General features: G+C 44.6%; 1 protein-coding gene and 1 long non-coding RNA gene across 2 annotated transcripts; one reads left to right on the top strand and one right to left on the bottom strand.

Moving 5' to 3' along the window:
* The first annotated feature begins 1,712 nt into the window (after positions 1–1,712).
* On the top strand, positions 1,713–6,473 carry LOC135373632 (uncharacterized). Its single transcript, XR_010416529.1, has 4 exons — positions 1,713–2,090; positions 3,027–3,110; positions 4,409–4,498; positions 6,341–6,473. It is a non-coding gene; the product is annotated as an uncharacterized LOC135373632 (long non-coding RNA).
* A 781-nt stretch (positions 6,474–7,254) lies between these two features.
* Positions 7,255–8,276, bottom strand: LOC135373649 (uncharacterized). The gene is made up of 2 exons (XM_064606747.1): positions 7,590–8,276; positions 7,255–7,515 (listed from the first exon to the last, which is right to left on the bottom strand). The coding sequence occupies exons 1-2, from the start codon at positions 8,274–8,276 to the stop codon at positions 7,255–7,257; spliced, it is 948 nt and encodes a 315-aa protein (XP_064462817.1).
* Between the last annotated feature and the right edge of the window lie 6,087 nt (positions 8,277–14,363).

The raw sequence follows: 14,363 nt of genomic DNA, 5'->3' as shown, positions 1-14,363 counted from the left end.
ACTTGGTGAGGGGATACAGACAAAAAGCTGCAAAAACTGCAGCTTGACGAGGTCTGACCTCCTTTGTACACTCGACAGATACAAGAAAGCAGTGAGAAATAGCAAACCAGACGAATTACGGAGTGAGACAATGGTAATGAACACAATGCATTTAGATGCATAAAACAAAAATGCTATGAGAACACACGAAGTAATATGACTATCCTAGTGAACATACATGGCCTTTATAGAGCGAATTGAAAGACAGCTGATGTTAATGTTGTTTTGGAAATGGGGATTGATATGTCGTGGAAGATTATATGAAACCAACTGTGAGCCATAATTAGTTCGTGCACACGGTGTGAAGTAGGGCTCATTGTAGCGTAGTGAATAAGAGGTTAATGTCATGGTTAAATTGGCTAGGGCTAGAAAGATGTGATTATTTTGCTTTACTGAAGTTACATATGTAATGGACATGTGGTACTTATAGAGACCCATAATTCTTATTATGCTAAATTTCACGAAGAGGGATCCTGTTGGATGTAAAAAGGGAACGTTTACCCTGTTGGAAAAAACCATAAAAGTCCATACAGATTATGTATGGACTTGTGTGGACTCTTACGACTTTGAATGGAAATGGTATGGAACGCTATGGAATTATATGGTCCTCAAACGCTACGCGTACGGACTGCTACGGTGCACCAATGGAATCCATATGGCATGTGCGGACTTCTATGGTGGCCGTACGGGTTCCATAGAGAGTGTGTACGGAACTCTATGGCAGCCGTTCAAAGTCCGTAGAGCGAGTTTGCGGACTTCTGTGACGGCCGTACAGGTGTCCATACAGCAAACTTCTGTGTGTACGGAATCTCTTGGCAGGCATAGAAATCATATTTAGCCGAAGGACGACTAGATGTAAAATGCGCTGTGTGCGCATCACCGTGACATGGTTGCTGCTTTGCGCATGCCGCAACACTTTCACCACTATCATAGAGATTTTTCCAAACTGCAATCTGTTAAAGCGGATTTGTTTACGTTGCTTTTTTAGCTTACGGCACACAATCAAGCTGTTTGCACTGTTTACATAACATAATAATAATAATAATATTAATAATAATAATAATAATAATAATAATAATAATAATAATATAAAGTTGTTGTCATTCGAGGAGAAAAAGATACGCTGGTGCTAGCAACAGGAATTAAGGAAGCAGAACCCGGCTGGCTTTGGAACAATCATTGAATTTCGCCTAGTGCTATACTCAATAACATATATATGTTTGATTAATTTACCATAAAGGGCAGATGGGATACGTTGATATGCAGGAATAAAATGGTTCAATATTTACTTGTTGACGCATGATAGGGATCTAAAAATAGGCAAACAATATTGAAGTAACACATAGGCTATGCTGGTCCTTTGTTCATATATCGTTGGGTGCCGCTCGTGGCGATTTTCTGGAGATATCACGAGTTATCCTTTTCGTGATTTGACATCATTCTCAATGCCTTGAAGTGAGCGTTCTATAATCACAAACACAAATACACGCACATAATTGGCGTAATACTTTCCGTGGAACGGTGTTTTCATAACACGAAAATGCAGTAATAGAACAGAAACCGAAACAGACAAACTGCCGTCTAAGAATGGCGATGGTCGTCAGCGTATGGCACTCTGGTTAATGTTATGGGCCACTGTTATTTAGTTTGAGAAAAATGATGGTTAATCCGGTTAATCTTTTGTGCAAAGCCAAAAGTCGGTAAGAAATAATATATAAAAATTACCTGTTGCTAGATACACTTTGCCTAGGGGGCTACGTGTCGCTGTGTTTTTGGCTTTGGGTGGTTATGGCGGACGTAGGCGAAGCACGTTGTTTCTGTGTGATCAATTTCCTTTTTCAGCAAAACCTTTCTTGGCTGCACAACGTATTTTAATCTGCGTGCAGTGTATGAACTCGTGATATATGCGGACAAAGTGGAGGTAGTTACTACAGTGTCAAGAAGTTGCACTTCCATGAAGGATCGGTGGACGATTTTAGCTCAACGGCTGTTTATGCCTGCTGGCGAAGAAACGATGGACTGTTGTCCCGCCAAGGTGCCGATAATGAAAGGTAAACATATAAATATTTGTTGTGATGTGATAATGAAGTGATACGGAATGCTATCTGTGATTGCAAAGTGCATGCGTGAAGTTTGAAAATCCTTTGCGATCCGTTCAAACAAAGGAACGAAACTCGATCACGAGAGGAGAGTGAGATTCGCTAGAGTTAGCAACAGTTGTTTAGGTATCGGGACCCGGCTGATTAGCTTTGGAATAAGCGTTGAAATGTGTTACATAATCGTCATTGCACATACAAAAGCGCGTGCCATTGAGGATTGCTAGGTGGGGTTCTGTGGTTTGTCATGTGCGACTTGGTTGTGCGCGGATGGGTTGGAAGCTTAGATGTTTCTGTTCGGGTGTGTCTCGGCTACATCTCGTCGTTTAGATCATCATATGTTTGAGATGCACGTACTTGAATGTGTGTTTCTATGTCGCTGCAAATACAAGTGCCCTGTGTTGTAGACATATAGTATAGTTGGCCCCGAAATCGTAACACATTCACTTTTTAAAACAATCCCGTGTTATCTTGTCAAACCATTGCTTTTGTCTTTCGCAACGCTTAGATAAAATAACACAGGTGAATTTCTCATAAATAAAGTCAAATGTATATGTTAGTAATTCATGATTAAATTTTCAGAAAAGTAGAGTGGGCCGGCCGTTGACCACAGTAAGTCACATGTGCATCCAACGTAATGAGAATGAGCCGAGGTAGTCTACAGGCGTGGACAACACGGCGTGGCTTGCTCACCCACTGCATGCTTGCGTACTGAAGCCATCTTTCTTTTCCTACAAAATTTTGTTTTAAAATGTATTCTGACATATATGAACATGAACATAGTATTGTGTACTTGTAGTGTTTCCACACTATATTAGTTACATGCATGCCATGCTTTGTACGACATACTCCTCTGATTGTGCCTTTCATCTGTCAAATGCTGTTTTCCAGAAAACGTACCTTATCAAGACAGTGTGACGTCCATAAGCAAGTGCCACAGATTTTTTATGCTCATGACACGGATGCAGCTCTGGGGTAGGACTACGCTTTAATACTTTTTATTTTCGTTGGGAAACGGTGTGAATGGCATTTTATTTCTCACTACTTCTCACGTGTACACAGACAAGCATGACAGTGTGAGTTTAAAATGCATGAAGTCAAAGCATGGATCTCTGTTAATTTTATTACTCCCAGTCTGCATTTGTCAATGTTCTGTTTTTTTCTTTTTTTGTAGGTTGTTCCTATGGAGCAAAGTGCACGTTCATAAATGCATCTACTGCTTACGTTAGTTACTGTTAAAGCTGCTGATACCACACGACAAGTACTGTGGCATGAACAAGGAAATTTACAACTCAGGCATTGCTGTACAACCAGTTGGAGAGCTGCACCATACTGAGATCTCGTTTGCTTTGTGCAAGTAAACAACGCTTAGATATATAGAATACGAAGCTTGTGAAATGCATGTTCTACACTGCAGCAGTGGGAGCCTGACAAAAGAGCAGCGGTGCAGCATAGTTGGCATGCTTAAGACTGAACTTATAGAACGGACCAAAAGTTGTAAGGCATGTTGGTCAGTATACTTATTCATCATGGACAGTCTGATAAAGGCACAGCATTCCACTAGCAGCCAACGTGCCAAACCAAACCTTTTTCGTTCAGGATTTTATGACAGTGCTAGAAAAACGGCTCTGGAATAAAAGATACTGGTTCATATCTGTTCAGTGTTAAGTCATTATAGGCACTATCAACAGCATTGTCTGTAAACTGTTTTCAGATTGCCCTGTGCCTATTGGCACAACCAGAACGACCACAACAATCCGAAAACAGTTTACATACAATGCTGTTGATAGTGCCTACAACACCATTAGCACTGGACCAATATGAACCGCCATCTTTTATTCCAGAGCTGTCTTTCTAGTATTCGTACAAAATCTTGAACGAAAAAGTTTCGGTTTGGCACATTGGCGGCTACTGTAGCTGTGTCTTCATCACATTACTTTTCGTGAATAAGTACAATGACCAATATGCCCTACAGCTTTTGTTCCATTTTATAAGCTGTTGTCCCAACCATGCCAACTACCCTGCTGCTCTTTTGTCAGGCTGCCACTGCTGCAGTGTACAACATGCATTACACGAGCTTCTTATTCCATGTGTTCAAGAGCTGTTTACTTCCACATAGCTGACAAGATATCAGTGTAGTGCAGTTCTCCAATGACAGTACCCCAATGTCTGAGTTGTAGATTTCATTGTTCATGCCACAGTATATTATATTTATTGCAGTGTATGTGAAGTCTGCCGGTACCAATATCAGGCTGGTTTGAAAAATTTTGCAGCGAGAAGTGGCAAGAACAGTGCGGTCACCTAGGGAGCTCCACGGACAGATCATGACTGCAAAGCGGCGCCAGCAGTTGCTGCTGTCACGAGTATGTGTATTTATTCTGCCAGAGCATTGAGCAATTTTTCTATTTTGACAACAGTATCCACTTGTTAAGGAGCAATGTGGTGACATTTAACGTCACTCGAATTCTTGCCTCACCTGTGAAGCTGTCCATCAGGCGCCACCATGCAAAATATTTTCACTCTTCTCTGCGTTATAGCTGCGCAGTTGAATTTATAAAAAAAAATAGTTGGAGAGAGCAGTTGCAGACAACAAACACGATGCTTTTATGACACGGTGAAGGCGCCATACCTTGTTTCTTAGTTTTTTTCTTCGCACATCACGGTCTGCTTATAACAGCTTGAGCAGTTCTGCAGTACATCACTGGTCTCGTGAAGGAGTAACATACATCCCGACTTCCTCTCGTTCTGCGATGCACTCTCTTCACGAAGCGAATAATTTTTCAAAGGGGTGCAGAACAGAGCTCTCTCGCTTGCTCTCTGCGTCACCTATGCTCATGGTTCCTCAGCAAAAGCTATTTGTTTGCACCTCAGCACTCCTTTAAAGAAAGCCCTGAGATGATCCCCATTATCCGTTTGTGTGGCTGTGGGGGGTGTTCTTAAACAAAAAGCATCTGTTTGAGAAAGCTCTATCATCCAGTTCATTTGAGAGGAAGCTTTGCGCTATATAGTAAAGCTGCTTCGCACCAGTCTTTGACCTCTAAGCTGTTATATACAATACTGATGCAGACGCAAGCACAATTTAACATTTTTGAAAGAAAGCCAGTGAACACTCCGCATTTAAACTTTTTTTTGTACAGATAAAATGGGTTTCTGAGCTCAGCTGTAGCAGATGGTGTTAACATTGTCAAATGAACAGCAAACAATATTACTTGCATCAAGAGCTGCCTCGTTGGCCAATCAAATTACTTGCCCCCATGGTGCTGGTCACCACGAGCTGTCTCACAAACTGAGACAGCTTAGCTCAGTTGCAGTCTTGGACCAGGAAATGTGGGTTAGAGCCTTACAACTGGCTTTTTCAGTGACTTCCTTCTTCTGTATTTCTTAGACACTTGAAGCTTAGTGTGTTTTCCTTTAATCTGTGTTCGAGCTTCAGAACATCAATTTCCATCATGTTAAGAAGTTCCTTATTTTCGTAGAATATGCTTCCACAGAGCATATGGTATCGTGGTATTTGGTACTAACCAATGATGGCCAGTAGTTAACTACATGTAGTTAAACTACTAGTTAAACTACCAGATTGTAGTTAAAAAGTAGTTATCAACTACTTGCAGAAATGTAGTTGCAACTACTAGTTAAACTACTATTTTAAGTAGTTAACTACAGTAGTTAGGTTACTGAAAGCGCGAACTACTTCCGATTTTGCCGCAAGCTTTACGGCACGATTGTGCTTCCGACTTTTACCATACTTGTTTGACGAGAACGGAGGTGCAGAGCAATTGTGTCGTGCATGTGTACTAAATCTTCACTTTTAATGCTTGTCCAATGTCCAGTGAAGCCTCATTTGCTGTGAAATAATTATGCAACTTAGTTTATCGCGTAGGCACAGGAAGAATCCCGCCGCAAGCTTTGTATTTGACGACCGTAGCAGTGGCTTGAGCCAAAGTTTATCATTGTTTGTGATTCATATTTAGGTGTCCAGGAACACTACAAGGGATTGGTGTTGATGGACAACGTTAAGTAGCTATAGATGTAGTTAAAATACATTGCAGTAGTTAAAGAAGTAGTTTTAACTACTCCCCTGAAAAGTAGTTGAACTACTAGTTAAACTACTCCATCACGAAGTAGTTAGTAGTTATAGTTAAACTACTGTAGAAGTAGTTAATGGCCATCACTGGTACTAACGCATGCTCTGTTTCTTATTTTAGGTTGCTTTCAGGAGTACACTGCCACGAAGCCCAGCCGCAAAGGCAGAAGTCTGACTGAGTGAATTGATCCAATTAACGGCTACTTGGCTGACTTCCTAAAAAGGCTGTAAGACAATAAATTTTGTCAAATTGACATGCACTAGTTGTGTTCATTTTGTGCTGGTGTTACGTTCAGCAAACACTCACGTCTCATCCCATCATCTTGCGGACTGCCACACATACCCATGCCATACAGCAAGGTCGGGGGCCATACAGGCTATGGACTCCATAGGAGGCCATACAGTGTACGGACTGCCATAGGAGGCCATTCAGTGTACGGACTGCCATAGGATGCCATACAGCGTACGGAGTCCATACCAGTCCATAGAGTGTATGGAGTCCGTTCAGTTATTCCGTATGACTGCCAAACGGACACTTGTATGGTTTTTTCTAATAGGGTAGTGTTCCTGTTTGTGTAAAGGGGCCTACTTCAATAGGTAGCTCTCCTGCTTGATAACAATGCACACAGTAACGGTGTCGTGGCCGAGTGGTCTAAGCCGCTGGTTTTAGGCACCAGTCCGAAAGAGCGTATGGTTCGAATTCCACCGCTATCAGATGTTTTGAAAGGCGCAAAAAAGTGTCGTTTCCGTAGCTTGTGGTCTGTTGTCTCCGTTTGACGTTATGCCTGATGTCCGACAGGGATGCCCTCTCTCCCCCGCCTTGTATGTCCTTGCCATCAAGCCATCCTAGCCACCTGACAGATGCCCACCGCCTGTGTTTGCGTACGCTGTTAATGTTATAAATGTGTACGCAGTGCGACCCGGTCGCACTATAGCTCTGTAATGGCACTGATCCTCGATCCCTCCAACTAAAAGGAGGTTACAGTTCAACTCTGGCACGTAGAGAACATCTTCCAGTGTGACGTGAGTGCCACCTCACTTTTCAGACGATTGCATCTGAACGCGTCCCTTCCCAATAAATTTCATGAACTCTGTGTTGGATTTCTCTACTGTAGACTCGCAGGGCTTAAAGTCAGTCAGCTTCGCCTTGTACGATGTCATATGATCTGTAGCACCCGGGTCAAGATGCCACACGTGAGGCTGTGCGGAAACGGTATTCTGGACACATAGATCATTATGCATCGCGATGTTCGCTTGTGACACGATTCCTTTCTTGGTTTGGTCAAGGTTGTCAACCTTCTCGTCAGCAAGGAACTCATTACAATCTCTAGATATGTGTGTCCAACCCTTCCGCAGGCGAAACACCGTACTTTCCTCTTCCACGTGCCTTGGTGCCGTCGCGGGCTCCCTTGGTGAGCTTTTCTGTCGTCCTTCTTAGCGTAGTTTTTAGTCATCAAAGCTCTCTGACTCTCATATTCACCGGCGAGCTCTTCATCGCTACGCAATTCTTGTTTTTCTTCAATAAGTAGCCTCGTCTTCACTCCTTTATCAGTCACGGTGTCTTCCTCTTGCTCTAAGTTGAGAATAAGTGGCTCATACGTACCACGAAGTCCCATGAGCATGACCAATGCAACCTCTCGGTCCGTGAAGGCGTAACCTGCATTCGACAGCTTCCTGTGCAGATCCATAAGTCTTCCTAGGTAGTCATTCATGAGCTCTTTCCTCTTCAATTTAACGTTGAAGGAGTCTCTCATCAACTGTAGTACGTGGAGAAGTCCAAACTTCGAGTGCATTTCGTGCAACGTATCCCACGCTTCCTTCGCTCTTGCACTTGCCCCGATGTCATCAAGGTAGTTATCCTCGACTACGAGGAACAGAAATGTCAGTGCCTTGTTGTCGGTCTTCTTCTCTTGGGCACTCATTTCCCTGCTTGAGTAGCCAAGGTCGATCGCTTCCCAGCATCCCTTCTGTACAAGGGCGGCTCTTACCCGGATCGACCGAGAATGGTAATTGTCAGACGACAGCTTCGGAAGTTTCAATTCGTCTGACATAGACATAATAGATTAACTTGGTTGTGTAGACGTACCCTGAAAGTAATATCTTCTGAAGGCGTCACCCTAAACCAATGCGGATAAGAAACAGCGTCCCTTGAAGTTGCCTGTGTTGCTTCGTCAACAGTCTCGCAGCTCTTCGAGCATATCGCAAGCCAGTCCTTAGTCAAATGAAACCTTAGTCCATGCGTCGTCCTGGGCCCATAACCTGTTAGAAATGTGTACGCAGTGCGACCCGGTCCTAGTACAGCGCTGTAATTGCGCTGGAACAATGCGAGATGGACGAGGCTCTCAAGCTTCAAACATGTAATGCGTGCGCTTGTCGTCCTCGAGCCGTTATAACACTGATACGCGTAAACATTACAAGATTAATACCAACAGATAATGTCTCGGTCATACTACCGCGCGAGAGTTCCCTAGCGCCAGTTTTGAAAGCGATTGAAGACTACGGTACGGTTTCTGGGGCAAGATTGAACAGATTCAAAAGTGTCGCCTTCTTTTAAATGTTCAGCCAACCTGTGCTGCACCGTTTGAATTCCCTGTAAGACCTCAGGTTAAAATCCTAGTACTTGGTTTTGACAGTGCAGCGGTCTCAGCTGTCAACTCGTCACGGGTATTCAGCCGCTGTAGTGCTGTGCTGCGAGAGCTTAAGTTTGTTTATCTGCCAATTACTTTGCGGTTACGACTGTTAGCTGCATGGCATTACAGTCGCATGTGCTTTTTAGCTGCTGCTTCATCCCCACCAGCGGTAACACAAGCTGCTCTCACACGACACGCGCACCGCTTTCTATGGGGCGTATCCGTTGAATGGGTCTGTAGGTCTCAACCACACGGAAGTCGTGATGTGTGATATTTTTGAAGCTTGATGTGGGCAAGCTTTCGCTTGTCCCATCCTGTAGTTGGTAATACCAAGTCGTTATGTGGGTGGCTGGGGAGTACCAGCTGTGCCAGAACGCTTCAATTGCGTATTCTCTTTGAGGCGCTCCATGTGTCAGAGCACCCGGCCTGCGCATTAGTGCAGTATTTCCTAGGATACGCCCACCGGGTGGTATCCTAGAAAGTTCCCAGCTTCGCCCCTTCCTGCTTATTTTAGTCCATGTGATGCTATTGTGAGGAGCTTGCGTATCCAGCGCACATGTGAAGACATTTTCTTGTGTAGCGTTCGTGATTTGTACACCGCCTACAGGGAAATGCGACCGGGTCCCGCAAGACCAGCAGTGCCAACGAAATTCGCCTGGCGGCCTATCACTGCTGGCTTGATGCACGGCGCGCTAGTCTCCACTGGAAGCTGGCCGATGGTGTCCTACCACTATGTGAACGTTTACACTGTTTTCGGACATGTCGCACGGACTGCTGTCCGTCTTGTGGCATGTCTGAGACTGAGAGAACATTGTTTCTTTTTCGATGCCATATGCGACTTTTGCTGTGGAGTAGGGTGGCTCAAATATTTGGGCTCCCAGCAGTTGATTGGGCCACTGTAAGGTACCTGGAGCCGTTGCCGGTCGTACGCGCAGAGCGGAAGCAATTAGCATTGCTGATTTCGGAAATCAACTTCCAAATTTGGATTCACCGGTGCCGGCTGGCCTTTGATGGCCCGGATGTTGGGAGCATGGCTATTTTCTAGGTACTGAGAGCAAGGCTGCGTGCACATATCATCCGTGAGCAGTCATTATTTGGGTCTGTGGAGTGCTGTCGCCGCTGGCTTACAGCGACTCGGCTCTTTGATCGTCCTCAAGGGGAGTGGCATATCAAGTTCTGGTAAGCCCACTAGGACCGCACTGCGCTCCGTAGCGACTCTCGCAGAGTTGCAGGATTGTTCGCAATGTATGTCACGTGCAAAAAGCAATCTCCCTTGGGAGCAAGTTAGAGTTAGAGTTAGTTATAGAGATAGTGTTTGTCAACACACATGACAATACACACAATACAGTCCCATCCTGCAGTCCACAATACGGCGCTAAGAGGAACAAGGAGAACATGAACGAGAAGAAGATATATGAACATTTAAGAAAGGAGGCTGTAGCTTCGCTGCATATTATGGGTGGGGGATTTTTTTTTATGGTTTCTTGTCTTTCCGTATGCTGATTTCTTTGTGTGGTATGCCTCGCTATTTCAGGCGAGTATAGCGTACCGTTTTTTTGCGTTTTTCACGATCTAGTTCTATGGCCAGACGGCCTCTAGCGTTTTCCGGAGCACTGCTTCTGGCTGTGTCACGAGTGAACTTCCTACTTCCTCTTGTGAAGAAGGTAGGGAAGGTCGTTATAAGCATGCGCCACACTGACGGTGGAGAATGCGACCTGATTGGGAAGTCGTGAACTAGCTCGTGAGACGTTCCCTCAGAATGAGCTAGAGGGTGGTCGAAACGGGTAACCGGCGCTGTCTTATGGAAGTGCGGACCCCAGTTCGGAACTTGATAAGTGTGCGCGGAAAGCATTTGACCTTCCACTACTATGACATCAAACGAGTTTGTATGAGGTGGGGCGCGGAGTGTCACTTCCAGAAAGAGTGTGTGGACCCGCTGTGTGCTCGCTGTGATGACCTTGGGCATGAGAGGTGCGATACTTCGTGTAAGCGCTATGCTGGGGACCACGCTGTATCCGAACGGTGACGGTTCCCGTGTGTCTGGTGACGTTTGTTCGCGTTAGGGCTCCCTCCCCCCCCTCCCTGCAGGCGCTCGTAAACGAGAATGTCACCGCTGGGGTCGTATGTCCATAGGGAGTTGCTCACGATACCTTTAGTGTGGCGGAAAATTGGGATTTCTGGATATTTAATATTTTTGAAGAAATTTTCATGTCAGATGATCCCATTTGATTTCCCACTCTTGATGTTCCCACTGTTCATTTTCAAACTCAATGATTTTCAATACATTGCGTTTTATGGATGATCATTTGCTCCCTTTTACAGACTCCCTGTAGTTCCTGGACTCTGGTTCCTGTTTATCTGCAGCGACGTGCAGCAGCCCTATTTTACATCTGTGAATCATTGTGTCTCGTTGGCTTTTCTTGTAGTGTTCAGTTGGCTTCTCATTTATTGCATTGGTAACCATGCAGTATGTTCAGTCTCATTAAATCAATTGGATATCAGATAGTCTAGGTCTATTCCTTCAATTGGTTTCTCATTCCTTGTATTCGTGCAGTCTGTGCTGTTGAACATGCTGGATCACATTAAATCAACTGGAAATCAAACACTTTACAACTTCATTTTTAAGATGAAGAATGGGAAGTTCCATCGCCTGAGCGATACCCTACCTCATTGCTGGTGGTGTGATGTGGGGAATGAAATAATGAGCCCATTCACAATAAGGGTCGAAGTCGTCGATTTCGTCACCTCCGCGTTTGCTAAAGGGAGTACCGCAACTCCCTATATTTGGACAGGTGCACACTCTTAATTAAGGGTTTACTTGAACACCTTTTCCTTGCCACATATATCACTCTCTTTTGGAGAGTACATATCACTCTCATAAATGGACTCCTCACTCCTTGAAGAGAGTGAGGAGACCATTTAACTCCCTACTGGAGAGTAATTGTACACTCCAAATGAAGTGGTATATGTGGCAAAGGTGCACTCCCCCCAAAAGAGTTACTGTACACCCTTTTTTAATAGTGTAAAAACGAGCAGAAACGAGTTACAGCCCAAGAAGCACGCCAATATTGGTCCAATACTGGGCCCATATGGGCTGCCAATATTGTACGAATATGGGGAGTGTAACCAGGATCCATATTGGACCAATACGGGCTGCCCATATTGGCAAGCCCAGTTTGCGCCAATATTGCGCCAATTTATGTGATAACGCCAATGGGGAGTCCGTGTAATATATAAAATGTGATGTATAATATATAAAAGGATTATCCGCTTTAATATCCAGCACTGACATTTATTCTCTGTTCTTTTTGCTTTTTCATTTCTGCAGATTCGATTGTTCCACGTTGCATACAATTACAAAAAAAAAGAAGAAGAAGAAAACACTGCATCGCCCCAAAAACGAAGAACGGGCGCTACGCCCGTCTTGTTGACGGACACAAGCAGTCTCACGGAACTGCGAATGTCAAACATCCCTCAGAAGCCTTCATTGGGATCGCAATATTCTACGAAGCAAATGTTTCCAACCCGCTCCGAGAGTACAGAGGACTGAAACACTTTCGTGACGCCAGAGCAATTCACACTGTTAGCATCAACTTGAAAGCACCTAACTTTGCAGAGCAGCCATCCCTTCCTATCAAACATTGTGTGTTTTACTTGACCTGCCGCAATTCCGTTATCATTAGAGGAACCAGCGACATTTTAGCCGTATGAAACGTCCGATCCCGCTGTTGCGCATGAGCATTAGTTGTAGGACGCATGATTTCAAACGAGTCTCAACAACCTGCTCGCTTTCAGTCGGCTCGACCGATTGGCATTGTTGTCGAGTTCTATTGAACGTTACAATGGGATTGCCACGTTTGTTGACTGTTTCAAATAATGTGTATCATCTACGGGAAGTGGTTGGATGTAACGATCGATGCACTGAATTGGGCATTTCACACGCTTCAACCGTCCAGTCTTACAGTGCTGCTTGGGTATGTGTGCAACACGGGTACGTACCGTTTTCAGTCAATATGGGGTGTACATGCAATTTTCACAATATTGGCTCAAAGTGGGCAATATGGGGCCCATATTGCCAGGATTTTTCCATTATTGACTCAAACTGGGCAATATGGGGCCCTCATTGCCCAGTTTCAGCCAATATGAGGCAAATCTTTGCGAAACGGGCCTCATATTGGACCCTTCTCGCCAATGACAAGCCAATATGGGTCAGTATTGCGTGCTGCTTGGGATATTGTCACTTACGGGGATAAAGGCGACGGGGAAGTTCACCCCTCGTGCACTGCACCTTCATGAAATATGACGGGAAATGATGGCTGTAACTTGTTCATTCGGAGCAGCACCAGAGAGGTGATTGTCCTACTAGTCGTTGTCCCTATACGTGACAATACGTGTTTCAACATGGCCGTAGCAAACATGGAATGCATGGGGGTAGCAAGAAAGAACTATTCAAGATTAATCACACGTTAATACTAGAATTGCCCCTAAAACTAACTGGAGTTTACGACACGGCGAACTAAAATGTGTACATTAAACTTGACGTCACAACACTTCGTGCAGCGCATGCGTTGGGTGACAGTTGCGGCACCACGCACGTATGTGAAGTGCCCGGATATTAACCCTGGTGCAGGCTGTGCTGTCTGGATTTATTCCTGTGTTTTCCTGAGACGCTTCCAGACATATGTCTGTGCAGTTCCTTTAGATGTCGGCCTAGGACGCACATTGTCCGCAGTCGTCAGCTGTGACCTTTCCGAGCTTTGTGAGGCCGACAACGGGAAGCCCTTTCACAATCACCACAACCACTAGCTGATCGCTTCTGTCGTACTTGTACGCACACATTTGCCTGCACGCGATGAAATGCGGCAGTGTGAACGAAGCTCTACAGCATACGCTGCATTGAAACATAAACTACTACAGAATTCACAAAGCTATACGCTGCGTTAGCGGAATTTAGGACCACGCGGACGAACAAGAATCGTCCGAGCTGTGGTCGACGCTGACACTCATGCGTTCAGCTTCATTGCTTTTGGAACAAATAGAGAGTTTTAGCACATCGGAAGTACTTAACGGCAACGCCTTGGAAAACATGGTAAGTGAATCGCTCGATTCCCTCGAAGTGGCTTGCATGACGTTATAGACTTTTGATTTTACAGCTTCCTTTATCATACCGTTTAACTAGAATATTGCTCATCTGTAAAACAAGCGATAGTGTGTATCTTTTACATCCGAAAAGGAGTCGCTTCCTACGGCTGTTATAACGGCGTCGCATTTCGCACACGTTTTGCAGCACGCCAAGGAGTACAAACCTATTCTTTTCTTTTTTCCTGCACCTAAGGTTCCCGCATACTTTCAACGATACCTAAGGACATCAGGCACAAGGGGCATGCCAGCAAAAAAAAAAAAAGAAAAAAAATCGGTGGGGATAGCTTGAGCCAGACCATGTCATTGTTTCAATCATCGTCGTCGTAGTTGGATACGGCTAGGGAGCCGGAGAGGCGATCACTTTGATTGTTG

The sequence above is a fragment of the Ornithodoros turicata genome, unplaced genomic scaffold, assembly GCF_037126465.1.
Source record: "Ornithodoros turicata isolate Travis unplaced genomic scaffold, ASM3712646v1 Chromosome28, whole genome shotgun sequence".
NCBI lineage: Eukaryota > Metazoa > Arthropoda > Arachnida > Ixodida > Argasidae > Ornithodoros > Ornithodoros turicata.
This window is presented reverse-complemented; position numbering and strand designations above follow the sequence as displayed.

Bases quoted from the DNA above. Each gene is read 5' to 3' on its own strand.
- LOC135373649 (XM_064606747.1), bottom strand. From the start codon at position 8,276: ATGTCTATGTCAGACGAATTGAAACTTCCGAAGCTGTCGTCTGACAAT. The intron at 7,516-7,589 runs GTACGGTGTTTC...GCTGACGAGAAG, and splicing joins AAGGCACGTGGAAGAGGAAA to GTTGACAACCTTGACCAAAC.